General features: G+C 47.7%; 1 protein-coding gene across 1 annotated transcript; it reads left to right on the top strand.

Annotated features, from left to right (window-relative positions):
* FOXI3 (forkhead box I3) lies at positions 7-3,394 on the top strand (the record flags this gene model as incomplete). The annotated part of the gene is made up of 2 exons (XM_021396299.1): positions 7-418; positions 1,968-3,394. Coding segments are annotated over 2 exons (1,002 nt in total), but the record flags the coding sequence as incomplete, so codon positions are not given.

Below are 17,837 nucleotides of genomic sequence, written 5' to 3'. Positions count from 1 at the left end.
CTGTGGGGCATGAACAGCCCCGCGCCCTACCTGCAGGGCCCGCCCGGCTCCGGGGCCGCAGCATCGCCCTTCCTGCCGCCCGCCTCGTACGGCTGCTCGCGGGGCGGGCAGCTGGTGGGCTCGCCCTCGGGGCCCGGCTCGCCGTCGGCGGGCGGCGCGGAGCTGAGCTGGCTGAGCCTGGCGAGCCAGGAGGAGCTGCTGAAGCTGGTGCGGCCGCCCTACTCCTACTCGGCGCTCATCGCTATGGCCATCCAGAGTGCCCCCGAGAGGAAGCTCACCCTCAGCCACATCTACCAGTACGTGGCCGAGAACTTCCCCTTCTACAAGCGCAGCAAGGCGGGCTGGCAGAACAGCATCCGCCACAACCTCAGCCTCAACGACTGCTTCCGCAAGGTGCCCCGTGACGAGGATGACCCCGGTGAGGATGGGGGGTGGGCGGCAGGCAGAGAACCCCCGGGAGGGGGATGCGAGGGGATGTGGGAGTGTGGGCTCCTCACCGCGCGGTCCCTGGGCTCCCTTGTCCCCTTATGTCCATACCTGTGAGAGGACCGGTCTCCCTTGTCCCTTCACGGCCATCCCTCTGGGGGGACAGTGCTCTATTGTCCGCTCATGGCCATCCCTATGAGAGGACTGGGCTCCCGTGTTCCATCATGGCCACCTCTATGAGGAGACCATCTCCCTTGTCCCATCATGGCCATCTATGTGAGTAGACCATGCTCGCATGTTCCCTCGTGGCCATCCCTTTGATTTTACCCATTGAGCCCAGGCTCCCTTGTTCACTCACAGCCATCCCTGTGAGGAACCCAGGCTCCCTTATCCACTGATGGCAATCCCTGCTTTCCCTTGTTCCCACCACTCTGAAGAGATCGGGCACCCTCGGCCCCTCCAAGCTGGACCGTGAGGAGCTCTCCCACCTTTTGTCCCTTTCTGAGGAGACTGAGCTCAGTTTTGCCCTCCTCAGGTCTTACACTGCTTCCTGTAGGAGGTGGTGGCTGGCCCCAGCCCTCAGTCCCCCTGTCTGGGCAGGCCGGGTGGGATGAGGCCAGGAGTGCAGGTTGTGCAAGGACCTGGATCCTTTGGCCGTGATTCATGGCTCCCCTCCCCGCCCAGCTCTTGCCAGCCTGTCCCCGGGGCACAGCCAGTGCCCAGGAGTGGGTGTAGCACAGGGGTGTGCTGGGATTGTGTGGGATGGGATGGGGATATTGAGTGCTCAGGCCTCGGAGGGACACTGCAAGGTCACGCTCCCAGCAGTTGTGTGGAGAGAGCTAATGGCACCACAGCCCCCTGACACAGTCGTGGGCATGGGGCAGCTTGTACCTGGGTGCACAGGCCCAGCTTTCATAGAATTATACAATCATTAAGGTTGGAAAAGACCTCTAAGGCCAAGTCCAGCTGTCATCCATCACCACCATACCCACAAACCTATGTCCCTCTGTGCCATATCTCCATGGATGGTGACTCCACTGTCTCTTTGGGCCGCCTGTTCCAACGCACTGCCACTCTTTCAGAGAAAAAATTTTTCCTAATATCCAACCTGAACCTCCCCTGGTGCAACTTGAGGCCATTACCTCTCAGCCTGTCTTTCCACCAGCTCTTCTGAGAAGAGCCATGGCAGGGTCTCCACCACGTTGGCCACATTGAAAACGTGGGTGTCTCTGTCATGAGGCAGCCAGAGCCAGGGAAGCCCCGCTTCGTGTTCCCTTTAGGCAGGTCTGAAATAGAGGATGAGGCTGTGGTGAGGGATCCCCTCCTCCACGTGGCCTTAATGTTTACTTGAGCATTGGAGGGAGGAGGTGATGATGTTTTAGGGCCAGGTTTTGGATTCTTGTGCTGGACAACAGGCAGAGGAAGAGCAGGTGTGGGTGCTGCGCTGGTTGGGCAAAGCACAGATACTGCTTATCCCTCTGCAGTAGGGCTCGCTGTCACAGAAGCTGACTTTCTCTCTTGCTTCTCCCATTTTCCACCAGGAAAAGGAAACTACTGGACCTTAGATCCCAACTGTGAGAAGATGTTTGACAACGGGAACTTCCGGCGCAAGCGCAAGAGGCGCTCAGAGCCCAACACCCCCGCGACCACAGCTGCGGCCTCCTCGCTCGGGGGCCTGAAAGCTGAAGAAGAGCGACCCATCCCAGCTGCAGGCAAACCCTGTGGAAACAGCCCACCCCCAGAGCTGGACCCATCGCCTTCTGCCAGGGACCATCCCAAAAGCTCCTCTCCCTCCGGTATCATTTCATCCACCCCGAGCTGCCTCAGCACCTTCTTCAGCGGCATGAGCTCGCTGAGCAGCGGGGGCGGCCGGCTGGCGGGGGGGCTCGGCAGTGACCTGCATCACAGGAACTTCTCTCCTGGCCAGCTGAGCAGTGGCACATTCACCCCTTCCACCAGCTCTTCTCAGGAGGTGCCTTCACCAGAACAGCTGCAGCGAGTGGCAGGACCTTCCCCTGCCTACTACAGCTCCTTCCATCCCAGCAGCGGCAGCCAGGGAGCCCAGTACAACCACTACTACAACTTCACAGTCAACAGCCTCATCTACACCCGGGATGGAACGGAGGTGTAGGATGCCGGGGCAGCGCTGCAAAGGGAAATGGGAGATGCAGGTGTGTGCGTGGCAGCACGGAGGACCGTGTGCTTTTGCAAACAGCATTTCAGTGCGGACGCTTCCCAGGAGTTCTTCCAGGAAGACAGATCTTCTCACCTTTCAAAGTAAAAACACCCCACAAACACCAGCAGGAGGCAGATGCAAAATCTTTTCCCCGTCCTGGAAAATGTTAGGTGCTTTGGGTGGCTTTGCCATCTCCATTCTGCAGACAAAAGTGAACTGAATTCACATTTTCAGAGGTTTTTAATCTTGAATGTAGAATCGGAAGTTGAAAAACTATAACCATAAAATGCTATCTATCAGCAAGAACCGAGCGTAGACGTTCTGCGAGTCTTAGAAGAGAGCAGGAAAAAAAAAATAATGAAGAGATTTCTAATGAAGTGCCTTGTACAATGTATTAAAAACTCTTCTGCCAGCGATTGCTTCTGTAAGCCCTTCCTGCCCTGGTCCTGCAATATGCGATGCACAGGGGAATACGTTGGGAAAACAGCTGCCCAAAATCACCTCAAGCTCCCCAAGAGGTTTGCTCTGCCGTCCCGTGTATGGCACATTGTACAGCTAGGGCCGTGTTTTGTACAGCCATCTTTTTCCCCGAGCTTAGTACCAAAGATAACTCTAGCCTTGCAGCTTTAGCACGAGAATAAACACTGGGGTATTTTTATACATATTTGTATGTAGTGTAACTCTCCTGTACATACGTTTCTATGTGGTTTTATATTTGTAAATTATGCTCTGGAGCTGTACTTATTTATAATGTTTTAAACTTGGTTAAAGTTTATTTTACTCCGTTTCCCCCCCCCCCCTTTTTTTTTTTTTTTTGGTTGTTTCGTTGGTTTTGATTTTTTTTTTTTTGTTTGTTTGTTAGTTTTGATTTCGTTTGTTAGTGCGTTAATAAAACTTTTCAGGCTGAACAGCTGTTGGGAATAAAATGTTAACACTTGTTAGATTTCTGCCTGCTCCTTCCTCAGCGTGTTTGAGGCATTCTGAAGCTCTGTGGGAGACAGGTTTTGCTTTCACATGGTTCGGGATGAAAGGAGCAAAGATTTACGAACAATTTCATCTGCGCAGAAAGACAAAAAAGCCGCCTGGAGGAGATGCACATGAGCTGATTTGCTGCCTTTTGTGGTCTCCCGGTTCAGAGTGGGCACTCTGGGCTTTTGTGTTTGTTTGTTTTTGACGGCGATCTGAATGACAACTGTCTCTTTTCAGCCTGGTTTAGTCAAAATAATAAAAGCTTGCGAAAGGAAAAGAAACAGGGCTGGTTCCAGGGCAGTGCTGGCAAGCGGGAGGGACCAAGGCTGAGCTTGACTGACTTGACCCCCATCCATTTTGCAAATCGGTTTTTCAGATAAGGCTGCACCTGTGTAAAATGAGAAGCTGGACCGGTCACCTGCCGGGCCAGGCTGAGCCCTCTGCTGTAAACACACCCCGAGAGTCCTTCCTGATTCACGGGAAAGGAGAATCCGTCCTACAGCATCCCTTTTCCAAACCATTAATCCCCAGTTCTTGCTGCTGCACACGCTGTTTGCAGGGTTCCATGTGCGGCCATGGAACATAATCATAAATTTCTTCTGAAGGAATGTAGCATCAACGCTGAAGTTAAGCATGAAATCACAGCTCTTAACTGTATATGCATCTGGCATGATGTAAGGCCATCCCCGCAGGCTATTCAGAATATAAAATTGTTGGCAGTGTGATGCCGTGCCTCCTCACTGGCTACCTGCTTAACGTGTATGGCAGTAATGCAAGACGAACCACTGGCCTGATCCAAAATATAATGAAGCCCTGACGAAATGTCAGATGACATCCATGTGCTTGGGATTGGGACCAAGAACTTTCCCCAGCACTGGCCAGCCGCTGTTTGTGCAATAGCTGAGACCAGTGGGCGAGTGGCAACTCCTACCTCACCCCCCTCTTGCTCTCCCCTCCCCAGCAGAGATACAATCTTCCTGGCTTTAGGGGTAATTCCTCCATGTCTTGATTTTTAATTGCATTTCTGGTGATGCAGAGGTAATGATAATGGGAGAGAGAGTGCAGATTGCCACTAGCAAAATGCCAAAGTGGTCAGCACATCCTGCCCAAGTTCCTTCACAGGACAAAGGGAAATGGTTTCAAACTAAAAGAGGGGGGATTCAGATTGGATATAAGGAAGTTTTTTTACAGTAAAGGTGGTAAGGGACTGGAACCGGTTGCCCAGAGAGGTGGTGGATGCTCTGTCCCTGGAGAAATTCAAGGTCAGGCTGGACAGGGCTCTGAGCACCTGATGGAGCTGTAGGAGCCCCTGTTCATTGCAAGGGGGTTGGACCAAGTGGCCCCTAAGGGTCCCTTCCAACTCAAACTATGATTCAATCACAGCAGGTGTGGGATGGCTTTATCTTGGTTTGGGGCTGCAGAGTTTGATGTAAAAATGGTGGAGAGATTCCCCGCACTTGGAAAGTTTTAGAACCAGTCCTTAAGTGAAGCCCAGAATTGCTTATTTATGTGTCCATGTGGCTGTTTCACCCCTTCTCAGCTCCATCAGGCCGTTGTCAAACCTTAGCAAGCAATGGGCCACTCTAGGATATTTTCATGTGTCCAGATCTTGTTCTTCCAGCTAGAAGATTTATTTTGTTTTTTACTTTCTTCCACTTCCATCAGCCATATGTTTCTGCAGGTAGTACCAATAAACATTTCGTAGAAACACATAATCATTAAGGTTGGGAAAAGACCACTAAGATCATCTAGTCCAACCATCAACCCATCCCCACCATGCCCACCAGCCATGTCCCACAGTGCCCTATCTCCACAATTCTTGAATACCTCCAGGGACGGTGACTCCACCACTTCCCTGGCCAGCCTGTTCCAATGCTTGACCAGAGAAGAATTTTTTCTTAATATCCAATATTTACTCTTGAGGATCCCAAATGAGTGGTAAATTTGCATTGCTAGACTCTGACAGTCTGTCCTCAGCAAACATTTCATAATGTTTCATGCCACGTTGGCTGGCTGGTCTCACAGACAGACAAGGCAAGGGAAAGCTTCACCCACCGCAGTACTCCAGCCCCAATCTGGAGGGGTGGTGATGGGCTGGAGAATGATTTTGGCAGGTCCTCAGTGCACCAAATCCTGCTCCCTCCAGGGAAAGTGACCCCGCAGCCGGGATCAGGGCTCCCGCGGACACATCGCCCCATGGTCAGGGTACTCATGATAAAGGAACCTGCCCAAGGGACACTTGGGAGCAGCATTCAGCAAATAGACACCTACCATGCAGAAGGGAGCTGAGATAATGAGCTAATGGCAGCCTTTTTAGGTTTCCTTTTGTCATTACAAGAGGCTCTTCTCTTAATGAAAAACGCTCAAGTCTTGGGAGAGGGAGGACAAGAGGATTCAGTTTAAGGAAAGAGACTTAAAAGCATCAGAGCTATTGTCATGGGTTTGGGGGATTTACCGTGATTCCCCAATTGAAGGAGGGAAAAGACAAAGGCAATTAGCCTGCTGGTCCCACTCTGAGACCCCACTCCCCTCCAAATGCCAAGGCCATGGGATGGGCAGCTCTCCATGACAATGAGCCTCCCCCCGGGCTGGGCCTGGGCATTGCCTGCTCCCAGGGCGAAATATCCATCCCACGGCCTTCAGGCCTCCGTCCTCATCACAGCATGGCTGAGGTTGGCAGGGACCTTTGCGTCCCTCTGGCCCAACCCTGCTCCAGCAGGGACACCCAGAGCAGCATGACTAGGCCCACATGCAGGTGGCTTTTGAATATCTCCAAGGAGGAGACCTCACAACCTCTCTGGGCAGCCTGTGCACCCGCACAGCACAGCAGTGCTGCCTGATGGGCAGGGAGCGCTTCCTGGGCTCCAGTTTGTGTCAAAAAGTTGCTGCCTTAACTGAGCAAGCATGGCCATACTTGACATGAAACTGTGGTTGCACCTCCGACACCTCCAGCCAAGGACTGTGGCTCTTCCAGCTGCTCACACAACTACTGAAATAGGCAGCCCTCACTTGAAAAGGAGTCCAAAGACATTTCAAGAGCCGCACTGGATCGGTAACACAGATGCTTGCCGGCTCCTACGTGTGGCACTTCTCCAGCACGGGGTCGTTTAACTTTGCTCAGCGCTGGCCCCATTGATGTGCCAGCAAAGGTTCAGGCAGGCACCCACTGCAGGTCTGCACTTGAGCTGCTCCACATTACAAAGGCTTTGCCAGTACAGCTGGATCGGCCCAGTCCCCTAGAGGAGACCCAGCTCCTATCAACAAAGGAAACTCTTGTGCCAGAGAAGCTAAACCCCCCACCCCCAGCAAAACTCAGTATATTGCAGGGTTGTGGGAGGGGATTCGAGAGGCAGAACACAGCCATCCGCGCTTGGTTTCATCACCCGCCAACTCTTTCAGAAGGAGGGTTTCAATTACTGCTACTGGCCATGGACCATGGTTTGCATCTCCTCTGAAGAAGCGGGCTTTTGATTTGTGCTGCCATTCGCCAACTCCATGAAAATTATTGACTCCACACTGTGCCCGTAGAGAAGGTTTGGTTGCCTTTGTAACACTGGTGGAGGGCAACATTTGTCTGCAATCACTAGGACCAGTTCAAAAGATGTAGTAGTGTAGTGTTCCAGGAAATTACTCTTGGGATACCCTTCCCTTGCTCTCTTTCAAACAATGGAAAGCCTTCATCAAACTTCTCCAGTCAATGCCCCACCAGCCCTACAGATTTCACCTGACTTTGAATGTAATGCATCTAAATTCTCTCCTGCTCACTGGTGGGAGGCAGTCCTGTTGGTCTCATTCTGATAGCACATGAAAGAAGAGGGACAAAGCTTCACCGTGTGGCTCAACGCAAGAGTGGCAAGATGAGAATCTGGCCTGGCTGATGGTAACAGTGGTGGGTGATGCCTCAGCTAGAAACAGCTGCTCCATATGGAGACGGCAATTGTTGGGAAAATGGTGACAAAAGATAGACTAATTTCACTGTCCTCTTAGAAAATCCCTCTGAAACAGAACTTTAACCCCAACTATTTTTTTCTGACTGTTGAAAGAAGAAATACATGGATTTACCTTTTATTTTTCCTTCTTTCTGGCAGAAATCTCCATCAAGCTGAACTCCCACTCCCCAAATGTTTTCTATTAAAAAGGAGCCTGATGGAATGTTTTTGACCAAATTACCAAGCACAAGATTCACCTGGTTAAGGTGACGAGAATTGGCCCCTCAAGGAATAACTGAAGTGTAATGTGAAACATCAAAGGTGTTGTGTTTTTTTTTTTTTTTGCCTTATACCTGAGCTATCTCTGAATCATATCAAATAATCTTCTCATTTCATAACACCATACAATGCAGGCTAAAAGTGTATGTGATCTGCTTTGTGTACTGCTGAATGGATGATTAAACTGTCTCACCCGAGGGATATTCATCCGGGGCCTGCCCCAAACACAGTGAAGTCAGGGGAAAGACTCCCACTGACTTCAGAGGGCTTTGGAGCAGACCCATAATCAGCCCGGCTCTAATATACTTCAGGTGGTGTCTACAAGACTGCCCCAGGACACGTAAAAGGAGCTAAAGATTACACATTTGAAAATTAAACATCGTGGGCTTGATCCTGGCAATTGCCTGCCATAGGAGAGCAGAAGCCATCTCCCCTGTACTTCTGGGCTCCTGGGATCATTTTCCCTTCCCTGCACTGCATTGTGTCTGGGATTTACTGACAAAGGAAAGCTTTCACCATGCAGTCAGGCCGTGCTTACAATAAACAGAGACAAATCAGGTCAGGATCAATGGTTAAGCTACCCTGGGACCCTTTGGGTGGTGCTGAGTTTATATCTAATTAAATAGCGGGGCTGAACTGTGCTGATTTCCTCCTAGGCTGGTTCTAAGGGTGGCAGAACTCTCATCTCAACTCCAGCTTCGGTGTGAGCACAACCAGCGATCCGAAAAGCACAGGGTTGGTGCTCAGCTCTGAGTCCAAGCTGTTATGTAGCAGTACCAAGCCTAGCCCTCCTTAAGCAATGTGAACGATACACAGATGGGGGAGAATTATATTGAGGGGGGCAAATTATATACTTCACATCCACTAAGTGCTCCTCTATTCTAGTAAGTGGACATTTGGGTATCTCCCAGGCAACAGGTTCAAGTCAGACCAGAGGAGGTGAAGGTGCCTTCTGGTAGTGGGGATGAGCTGGGACCTCCTTGCTTCAGTAGGACGAAAGCTTACATGGAAGCAGGAGAGGTTCATAGAAAGGAAACCCAATGGGGAGTGGGGAGACAATGCCTCCTCTTCTACAAACTACAGTAGTGTGGGAATGTATTTTCAGAAGGTACCATGGTATGATAGAGTCTTCTCTAGGCAGCCACCTTTTGGCATTGTTTGAGACAGGACAGTAAGATCAACAGCCTGATCCAACAGAGCCATTTTACATTCAAGTATTTGCAGCAGTGCAGCTGAAATCATCGTTTCAAGTCTCCATTTTGTAGAAGCCAATGCAGAGCTCTGGCCAGTCCTATCAATTTGAAGGAGCGCTGAAGATACTCAGATCACTTCAGCAGTTCGCTCCCTCAAAAAAAACCAAAATCCTAGCTGCATTAGTACAGATGAGGCGCTCTCTTCAGGTGCACATTTCTCTCCATGCCCCAGGGAATGTGTTTATTATATTTGAACAAGGGATTGTATTTATTTTCACTGTTGCTTGCAAGGAATATGTGAGCAGTGGTAAGCCCAGAGCAATGTACATGTGACAAATGTTGAAGTCATTTATCATAACTCTGAATGCTGCTTCTTTCCAGACAGCAACTGCTTGTCACAGTGTGAAACTTCATTCCCTCCCTAGAAAAGTGATGATTTGAGGTATGACCAAGGAAGTGTTACTGGCCCTGCTTTACCACCAGGGGTCAAGGACCACCATGGGGAAGCAATGTGCTGAAGGTTACACAGCGCCATAGCAGAGATAGGTGTCAAACCCTCATTTCCCAATGCCTCCATCACAAAACTGTCCTCCCCTGATGTCTGGCACACCTCCAAAGCCATCCTTCCTTGGTGCTGTTACAGGGAAGCACAATGGACCACATTTCTTGCCTAAATCTCCACACAGGAGCATGAGTGCTACTGGAGGAACATTGCTCCTGCCAAGCACGTCCAGTGACAGTTAGTCTTCTCTCCAAACCCCATGGCTCTACTCAACAGGGACTGGTTGTCTCCCAAGGGATTTCCACAGTGTCTAAGTCCTGCTTCTAAACAGAACACAACTGGAAATGTGCTGAACCTGCCAGGAATAACACCAGTAACTCATTGCTGGTGTGATCAGCAACACATGATCTATTCCCACTCATTTCAGTCTGCTCAGGTGTTTTAGCAGGAACCACAGAATCATTTGAGTTGGAAGGGACACTTAAAGGCCGCCTAGTCCGACTCCCCTACAATGACCAGTGACACCTACAGCTCCATCAGGTGCACAGAGCCCTGTCCAGCCTGACCTTGAATGCCTCCATAAATGGGGCATCCACAACCTCTCTGGGCAACATGTGCCAGAACTATACCATCGGTGCAATCATATTTACATCTGGAAGTGATACCAGCCTGATCCCACCCGGTCTGAGCTCTCTCCAACCACCACTCTTGCTTCTCACAAAAATATGCTGCTTCCACTTGTGGAAGCTACCTCCATGTAGCTGCTGCCATGCTGTGAGCATGCCTGCTCTCAGACCTGTTTCCTCTAATTTTTGATGGATGAATGAGCCCCATGCTGTTGGCAATCTGTTTCCACAAGGAGACAGCGATGCTCAGTACTGCAGAGGGGAAGGAAGATGGAAGCAGGAGAATGCTGACTTATGCCTCCCAGCCACCATGAAAGGATCCTCATCTGGGAAAACACATGGCTTTGCAGCAGAGGAGTTGCCCCTGAGACTCCTATGACTGCACAGAGTCTATTTGCTTTGCTTGTTCCAAGAGTTGGACACCATGCTCACATTCAGAAGACACCTGCAAACTGCATCCTGCCCACCTGAACACCTGGCTGCCAGCCTCCCACCAAAACTCCACTTTCTGCAAAGGGTGGGATTAGTTTCACCAGCTTCAGGTGTTCCCATTGCAGACATCTCCATAAGAGCCAGCCACCCTTGTCCCCCTTTTGAACTGATGTTGGGAGATCAGTGCAATGCACCTGGTTTGTTCTTTGAGGTCTACTTCAGGAGTGGATGAACTGCTCCCTAGATCTCAGCGAGGTCTCTCCTGAGCAGTGAGTCCTTCCAGTTGTGTTTCACTGGAAGGTACAGGAATTTATCTTCTGACCAGTGCTGGCTTTCCACCAGCATTGCTGTATGTAGTTCATCATCTCCAGTCATAGAGGTAAAGGGAAAATCTCCCTTCTTCTATTCCAGTTGCCAGTGGATGCAGAGAGTCCTCTATGCTTTCCATTCTCTCCTCAGCATTTTCAGCCTCAAAACTATTCTTTCAAACCATGTTTCCAACACCTGACTGGTCTAGAAATATAAGGATTGGGCACATCAGTGATGATGTGTCACACCAAATCACATTCAGACTTAAATCCCTTCCAGGTTTATAAAGATTTTCCCAATTTTGTCCCACCACCAGTATTGAAATGTATTCTGTGTGTTAATCTCAAATTCTTCTCTCTTTCCATAATCTTTTCAAGTTTTCCTGCACTCAGGCAGCAAATCCAAACAGGTCCATGGATGTTAGTGCAGTCAGTTTTGCTTTTTCATCTCAAGATATTAATGCAGTGCTGGAAAGGTGTATTTTCCCTTCCCTTTTTCCTTCCCTTCCCCTCTTCTCCTTCCTCCCCAGTGTTTTCAGCCACAGCACGAGTACTCATTCTCTGCTCCTCCGCACGTTCCCCTTTCTTGTGTAGGCTGAAACTGCTGGAGGTAGAGGTGTGGCAGTGATGTTTGATCTTATTTCACATTAAAACTCTTTCACTGAGGGGGGCTGATCCCCCACCCCACGCACACCTTGAAGAGCATCCCACTCCTTCAATGCTCCTGCGGCAATGAGCAGGCAGGGTAAGGTAATACCCGTTGTAATCAGGGCTGGCAGGATCGAGCCTCAAGCAAGCTGCCATCCCCGCAGGCTGCAAAATCTGTAGCCTCCTCCAAAATAAAGGTGAACGTGACGACATCGCATTCAGACCATTCATGCAGTTCATGTCTCGGAGCACATTCTGGCTCTGCAGAGGTAAAACCTCATGAGGGCATGAATTTCTCTGTGCCTCCCTCGGAGAGGTGTCTCAGCACTGCCCATATTGTCTATACTTTGTTCCAATGAGGGCAGAATTAGCCACTTACAGCGTCTTTATATGTATCCTTTTGAATTCCCAAATGCAAATGAATGGGAATTGTGCAGTGTATGATTATATAGACCGCTCCCAGGGGAGGGATAGCATGGAGAAGGCACTGATGAAGATGGAATGGGTATGAGAGCTGGCAAGGAGGCAGCAGAATTGTTCCTGATGCTCTCACTGTGATTTAAGTAATTCTTGCTGTCATTGTAGGGCTTTTGCATTACAAACGTTGAATTTGTAATGGAAACAGCTCTTCAGACTTGCTTTCTGCTGCCCACTGCAGTGCCTGGGAAGCACCTGAACATTTTAATCCCTGTAGATCTCAGCTCCAGGAGCTCATAGGTACCCCAACCCACCCAGGCAAAATGTTCCATTTCATAGAATAGAATCATTGAATCATTAAGGTTGGAAAAGACCTCTAAGATCATCTAGTCCATCAGCCTGTATCCCACCATGCCCACTAAGCCATGTCCCTAAGTGCCACAACAACTACCCTTTTCTTGAACTACCCCAGGGAGGGCACAAATCTCTTGCAGTCAGGCCACCCAAAGGACTTCCTGGCAACAGTTCCGTGACAAGAGAAAAGAGCAGCTCAGAGGAGGACAGGCTAGGAGCATTACAGAGCCCCAGGTTGTGCCCATACTGGAGACAGATTGCAAGTCAAATGCAGTAAAAGTAAAATCCACTCCATGTAGGCTCACTTTAACAGCAGGGAAGGCTACGTCTGTTCTCAAGGCAGGGAGAGCACACCAAACCCCAGCTGAGCATGGATGTGGGAGCTGGAGAAACCAGTCCTGTGGTGCCATCCAGCTTTTCCTGGAGAGGATGCACTGTGGAGGCCACCTCTGCTGTGTTTCATGGGTTGTGCACTGGCCAGCAGAGGAACCAGATCTTGGCTCCTGTACCACAGGTACCATCACCATTATTGGTGAACACCAAGATCATTGGTTCTTATTCATGGATTTCAACTGGGATACTTGAATCTGTAAAAGGCATGAGCAAAAATCTGAGAAGACCAAGAAAAATGAGAGTGAGTGACAGACAGAGTAGTTTGATGTTAATAACATGGCAGACAAGCTAGAAACATGACCAATACCTGCAGGTGTGAGGAGCTGAAGGACAGGTAGAAATGCGGAGGATTGTGTTAGTGGGTATAAAATGAACCGGCTGAAACGCATCATTCATTGCAAGCTGAACCAGGGAAAGAGGATGCCAACATGGAGAGGTCCTGGGAGATAAGGATGTCACAAAGCTCACCAACTAAGCCATTTCAGTCTGCACAAGACAGAACATCAGACACTAAAGCCAACCCAGACCCATGATGCCTGGTGAATTCTTAGGTTGCTCCTTAGCTTCTTCATCTCCAGTTTACACAGACCACAGGAGTCCTTACATCAGCAAAGGTGTAAAGATCTAAAGCCTAGTGCTGTGCTTCAGGAGCATTGATCCATGGATGGTTGGACTAGATCTTAGAGGTCTTTTCCAACCTTAATGATTCTATGATCACCTGGAGGCCCTCCAGATAACCCCAAGGATTCATGTTGACTATAGAGTTTGGTTTGAATACGTTCCCTGGAAGAGATCTTCTTGAAAAGGTACATTTCTCAGCATCCCTTCAAAGCACTGCTGCTATCTGAAGGAGTTTGTTCTAGCTGGCCAACAATGCTGCACTTGCAGGTCCCAGTGACTTCAATCTGGGGATTGACATAGATACCTGCCAATGCAGCAAGATTGTGCAGATGAAAAATAACCAAAGGAAGGACTCAGCACCCTGCCATCCCTAGAGGTAGAATGAATTAGGAAGTTTGCCTTGCTAGGACAAGAGCCAAATCCGGCTCCTGTTTGCTATCTGTTTCTTTATGAGAAGGAGGACTTCAGTCTTCCTCCCTGTCCTCTATTGTACTTTAATTTGAGGTTCTCTTCTGTGTATAGAAATATCCAATAATCTTTTTTAGAACCTCTAAGCTCTGGACAAGAATGATAATAAATATAAATAAAGCAAGTGCTTAGCTTGTGTTAAACAATTCCTTGTAGACACCATCAATGCTGGACACCTCCAAACTGCACTTACAGTGGTTATTAGTAGATGCTCCTGGTTTGGTTTATCTTTCACTGAAATGGCTGTCTTTCTGCAACCACAAGAGGAAGCAGCTCATTAGAGGAGCCACTGGTGCCTCAAGACCCTATCTGAATGTAACTGAGATTCATCTCAGGCATTTCTTTTTGGTTGGTCACCTCAGGGGTGACTCTGTCCTATACATATTAGGTGTAATTCTAACTGTGTTGTATCCTGGTTATCTTTGGCTTCAAGGTCATGGCAAGGTGGTGGTATGGTGCCCTCAGCATCCCAAATGGCTTGTGGCTGGATAATGTCTGGCCACTCTCAATTTACAGGGATTTGTGATATGACCTGGACTTAACCTGAACATGCGCCATGGTGGCTGAGTACCCACAGATTCCCCTGCTCCCATGTCCTACCACCGTAAACATGGATAATCCCCAACTCATGCTCACTTGGTCCTTCTGAAAGCACCTTGTGGGCTTGAATTTAAGTTCTGCTTTATGACCAAGGGAGCACAATCCTTGCAAAGCCTCAGTAATCATAATACGTGGAGGCAGAATTGATACATGTGGGCTTTTTCTATCACTCAATTAAATGGTTAGTTTATGCAACATGCCGTCTTTTTGAATCAAAGCTGGGTCACTGTTAGGCTGAGGTAACATTAATTATTTTTCCGCTTGTCGGATCCCATGAAAAGGATGTGAAAATGGCCTGTTTATGAAAGAGTGCGGGCAAAGGCTGTGAGCTGATTATGTCAAACATATTCAAAGCTTCCTCTGCAAAAGGGATTGTGATCAACAAAGCATAGCCCACACCTGCACCCATTTCACAATGAAAGCTGTGAGGACCATGAAGCTACTGGGGAAAAAGAGAGGGTGCATTAACCCTTTTGGGAAACAGAGATCTTTCCACCATAAGATTTGCACTTACACAAGTTGCTTTTCTTTTTCCCTCATGTGGCTCCCAAGAACGTTACTCCAAGAGGTAAGCCTACCTGCTTTTTTTCATGTGTAGACTTTTTTAAGCGGGGTGAAAACATCGTAGTGCCCCATTTCCTCCTGTCCTTTGCTGATCTCCAAAGGAAGTTGTAGAAAGGAGCTACATGTGTTAGAATGGAAGCAATGCAAGCTCAGACCCCAGTTCCAAAAGAAGTTTTGTTCAGGCTGATCCTGGCACCCTGAAGGCAAGTGCCTACTCACATGGAGCACGCTGCTGGAGCCAGGCCATCTCCTTAATAACAAATGTAGCTGCTTGGAAAGCAGGAAGGAAAGATGTGCTCTCAGAGAAAGCTGAATTGGATTCTAACTGCAGGGAACCTACCCCATTTTCTTCCAAATTTGTTGGGTTTACAACACCTGGGTAAAGTGGTCTGAGTTCAGCACTAAGCCGGGTTTGATGGAGAAGCTGGGCTGGAGATGTACTGTGGTCTGTTCTGAGCAGGTGATGTTGTGATAAGCACATTCACATCTTCAAGTATCCATAACACTGAGGGCAATCTTGCACCTGCTAATCACTGAGGGAATATGGGACAGAGGAATGTGCCACCACCCCTCTCTGTAGCTAGTGTTCACCATTCCTGCAGACAAGAGGTGGAGGTTTCTAACATGGATGACAACACTAAAGGAAATAGAATTATATCACATGTGACCTCCCTTGCCAGTTTGTGGTGGACTCCAGCCAGCCCATGGTGCAAGCTCAAAAGCCAAGCAGGAGCACACACCTCATGTTATCCTGCACAATCTACCCCCAAATCCTTCCCATGGGTTTTGCTGTTAGCAGAAAGCCCTGCCTGTGTTTATCCAGAGTCACAACCTAACCCTTGTCCAGGGTTCGTTATTTAATTATTGGGAGAAAAGGGACCAAAAAAAAAAAAAAAAAAAAAACAAACAGTTACATTATCTAACCAGGAACAGCTGTGGCAGGTGCCTGGGATGAATCCCGCTCCACACTAGAGCAGGTAGGCACCTCCCTCTCTTGGTGAGAGCTTGGCAACTGGTGCTGACATGATTGGTCCCACATGGTTCAAACTTAGCCCTTTTGCCTTGTGAGCCTAATAATCTGAGATTAGGGAGTTTTCCCTTTAACATAGAACAGAAATGTAGACCCCCCCCCAGTGCTTTGGATATATTACCCCAATCTAAAAAGAAAGCAAGAGCTTGTTTTTCAGCTGCTTTTTCAGCTAGGGCAGATGGAAGTCTGCAAAGAGGCAGGCTCGCATGCAGGAAAACAAGTCAGATGCTACCTTGAAGTAGTCTGATTAAATTGCATTGAATCCCTGTGTGGGCACTTCATCCAGCCATAAAGTTGTTTATCTTCTGTGACTTGCAAAATAACTTAAAACTCTATCACTTTGCTTCCAAATTAGCGGAGTCTCATCAGAGAACTCTAAAAATGGTCAAAGATCGTGTCACACTGTTAGGTAGTATGGACAAGCTCTTCATCACCAATTGAGCCTTACGAGAAACGTCATTAAAGTCAACTGAAGTTGTCAACCATTGCATGAGGGAGGTAGGATCCACCACAAAATAATGCCAAAACTTCAAGGTTCTGCTCTTGTTTTCTGTTCTTCTGTCAAGTCAGTATTTTTTTTTTAATTGGAAGACTTAGGATTATCCTTTAATTCAGCAGAATTTCTACTGATTAATATAAGAATTTTGCCTTTTGCTGTAGACTAATTGCATTTACTCTAATTAACGCTCCTGAGGAGAGGGCTAGAAATGCCCTGCTCAGCACCACATAATATAAAAACAGATTAAGGATAATGCCCATTGTTTCTTCAAGGGTGAAGTTTTTCTTTATCTGTTGTATTGAACAACAGCAAAAGCTGCTCTTGTAAGTATTAAGACACCTTCAGAATGATTTTCCCATGTGTGTACTTAAAATAATGTTGGAATATTTCTCTGAGCACAGAGAAAATGTTATTACAGATTACAATAAACCTCTAAAAACCTGGTACTTTAGAATCTCTAGGTTGAGCTTCAGAGTCAGAGATGAAATGCTACAAGAAGCGTTGGGTAAGTGCTTTGGCTGGGTTGTAGCCTTTAGTCAGGTTGTAATCTTATCTCTGGGCTGAGTTAATTGGAAATGGATAAGAAACAAGACATGTTACAAAGCAGTGTCAGCTACTCTAGGTAAGTCAGTGAGTAGGTCATTTTTCATTATCAAATGTTCTAAAAGATACTTCAACCTTGTTTGGAAATAAACAGTCCAACAAAGCTTCCACATACTTAATCTATTAATCCCCGTAATTAGCATCGTGCAGGAAGAAGTAAGTTTGGTAAACATAAACTCTAAACTAGGAAACTATTCCTGAATAATATGAACAGCAATCACTGGAATAACTGTATTCTTTCAAAAATCTTTCTTTTTCCTGTTGGCAATATAAATCTCTTTCCTCAAAAGTTAAAAATATGTTTGGATATTTAAAAGGATTAGGGAATGAGAGCACCTGAGTTTGGCAAGTGTTGAGAGCTGGTTTGGTAGCATGTTGCCAATATTATAAATGATGGAGAATAGTCACTATTTTATTATAATTATGTATAAATACCGTAGATCTCTCTACAGTACTTTTGAGGGTCATTACAGATATCAGGCTGACTTCCTGCACAAAAGTTGGTTTAGTCATAAGTAGACTTCTTCAGGAAAACAGAATCGCCTGCTTGCAGGAAATTGTCAACTCTTTATTTCTAAAACTGGAATTAAAAGTAAAATATTGTCATATCTCCCTCGAAATAACACCCTGGAAAAAGTTCATAAATTGAAAGTATCAGATGTGGACTTATTCTCAATATTTTGTTCCAAAATCTCAACGTTTTCATACTCTAAATGGTAATTCATGAAAATATATACATTCCACCTTAGAATAACATCAAAACAGCAGATTCTAATGTCAACATTGCTATCCCCTGATAC

This window comes from Numida meleagris, chromosome 4 (assembly GCF_002078875.1).
Source record: "Numida meleagris isolate 19003 breed g44 Domestic line chromosome 4, NumMel1.0, whole genome shotgun sequence".
NCBI classification, from domain to species: Eukaryota; Metazoa; Chordata; class Aves; order Galliformes; family Numididae; genus Numida; species Numida meleagris.
This window is presented reverse-complemented; position numbering and strand designations above follow the sequence as displayed.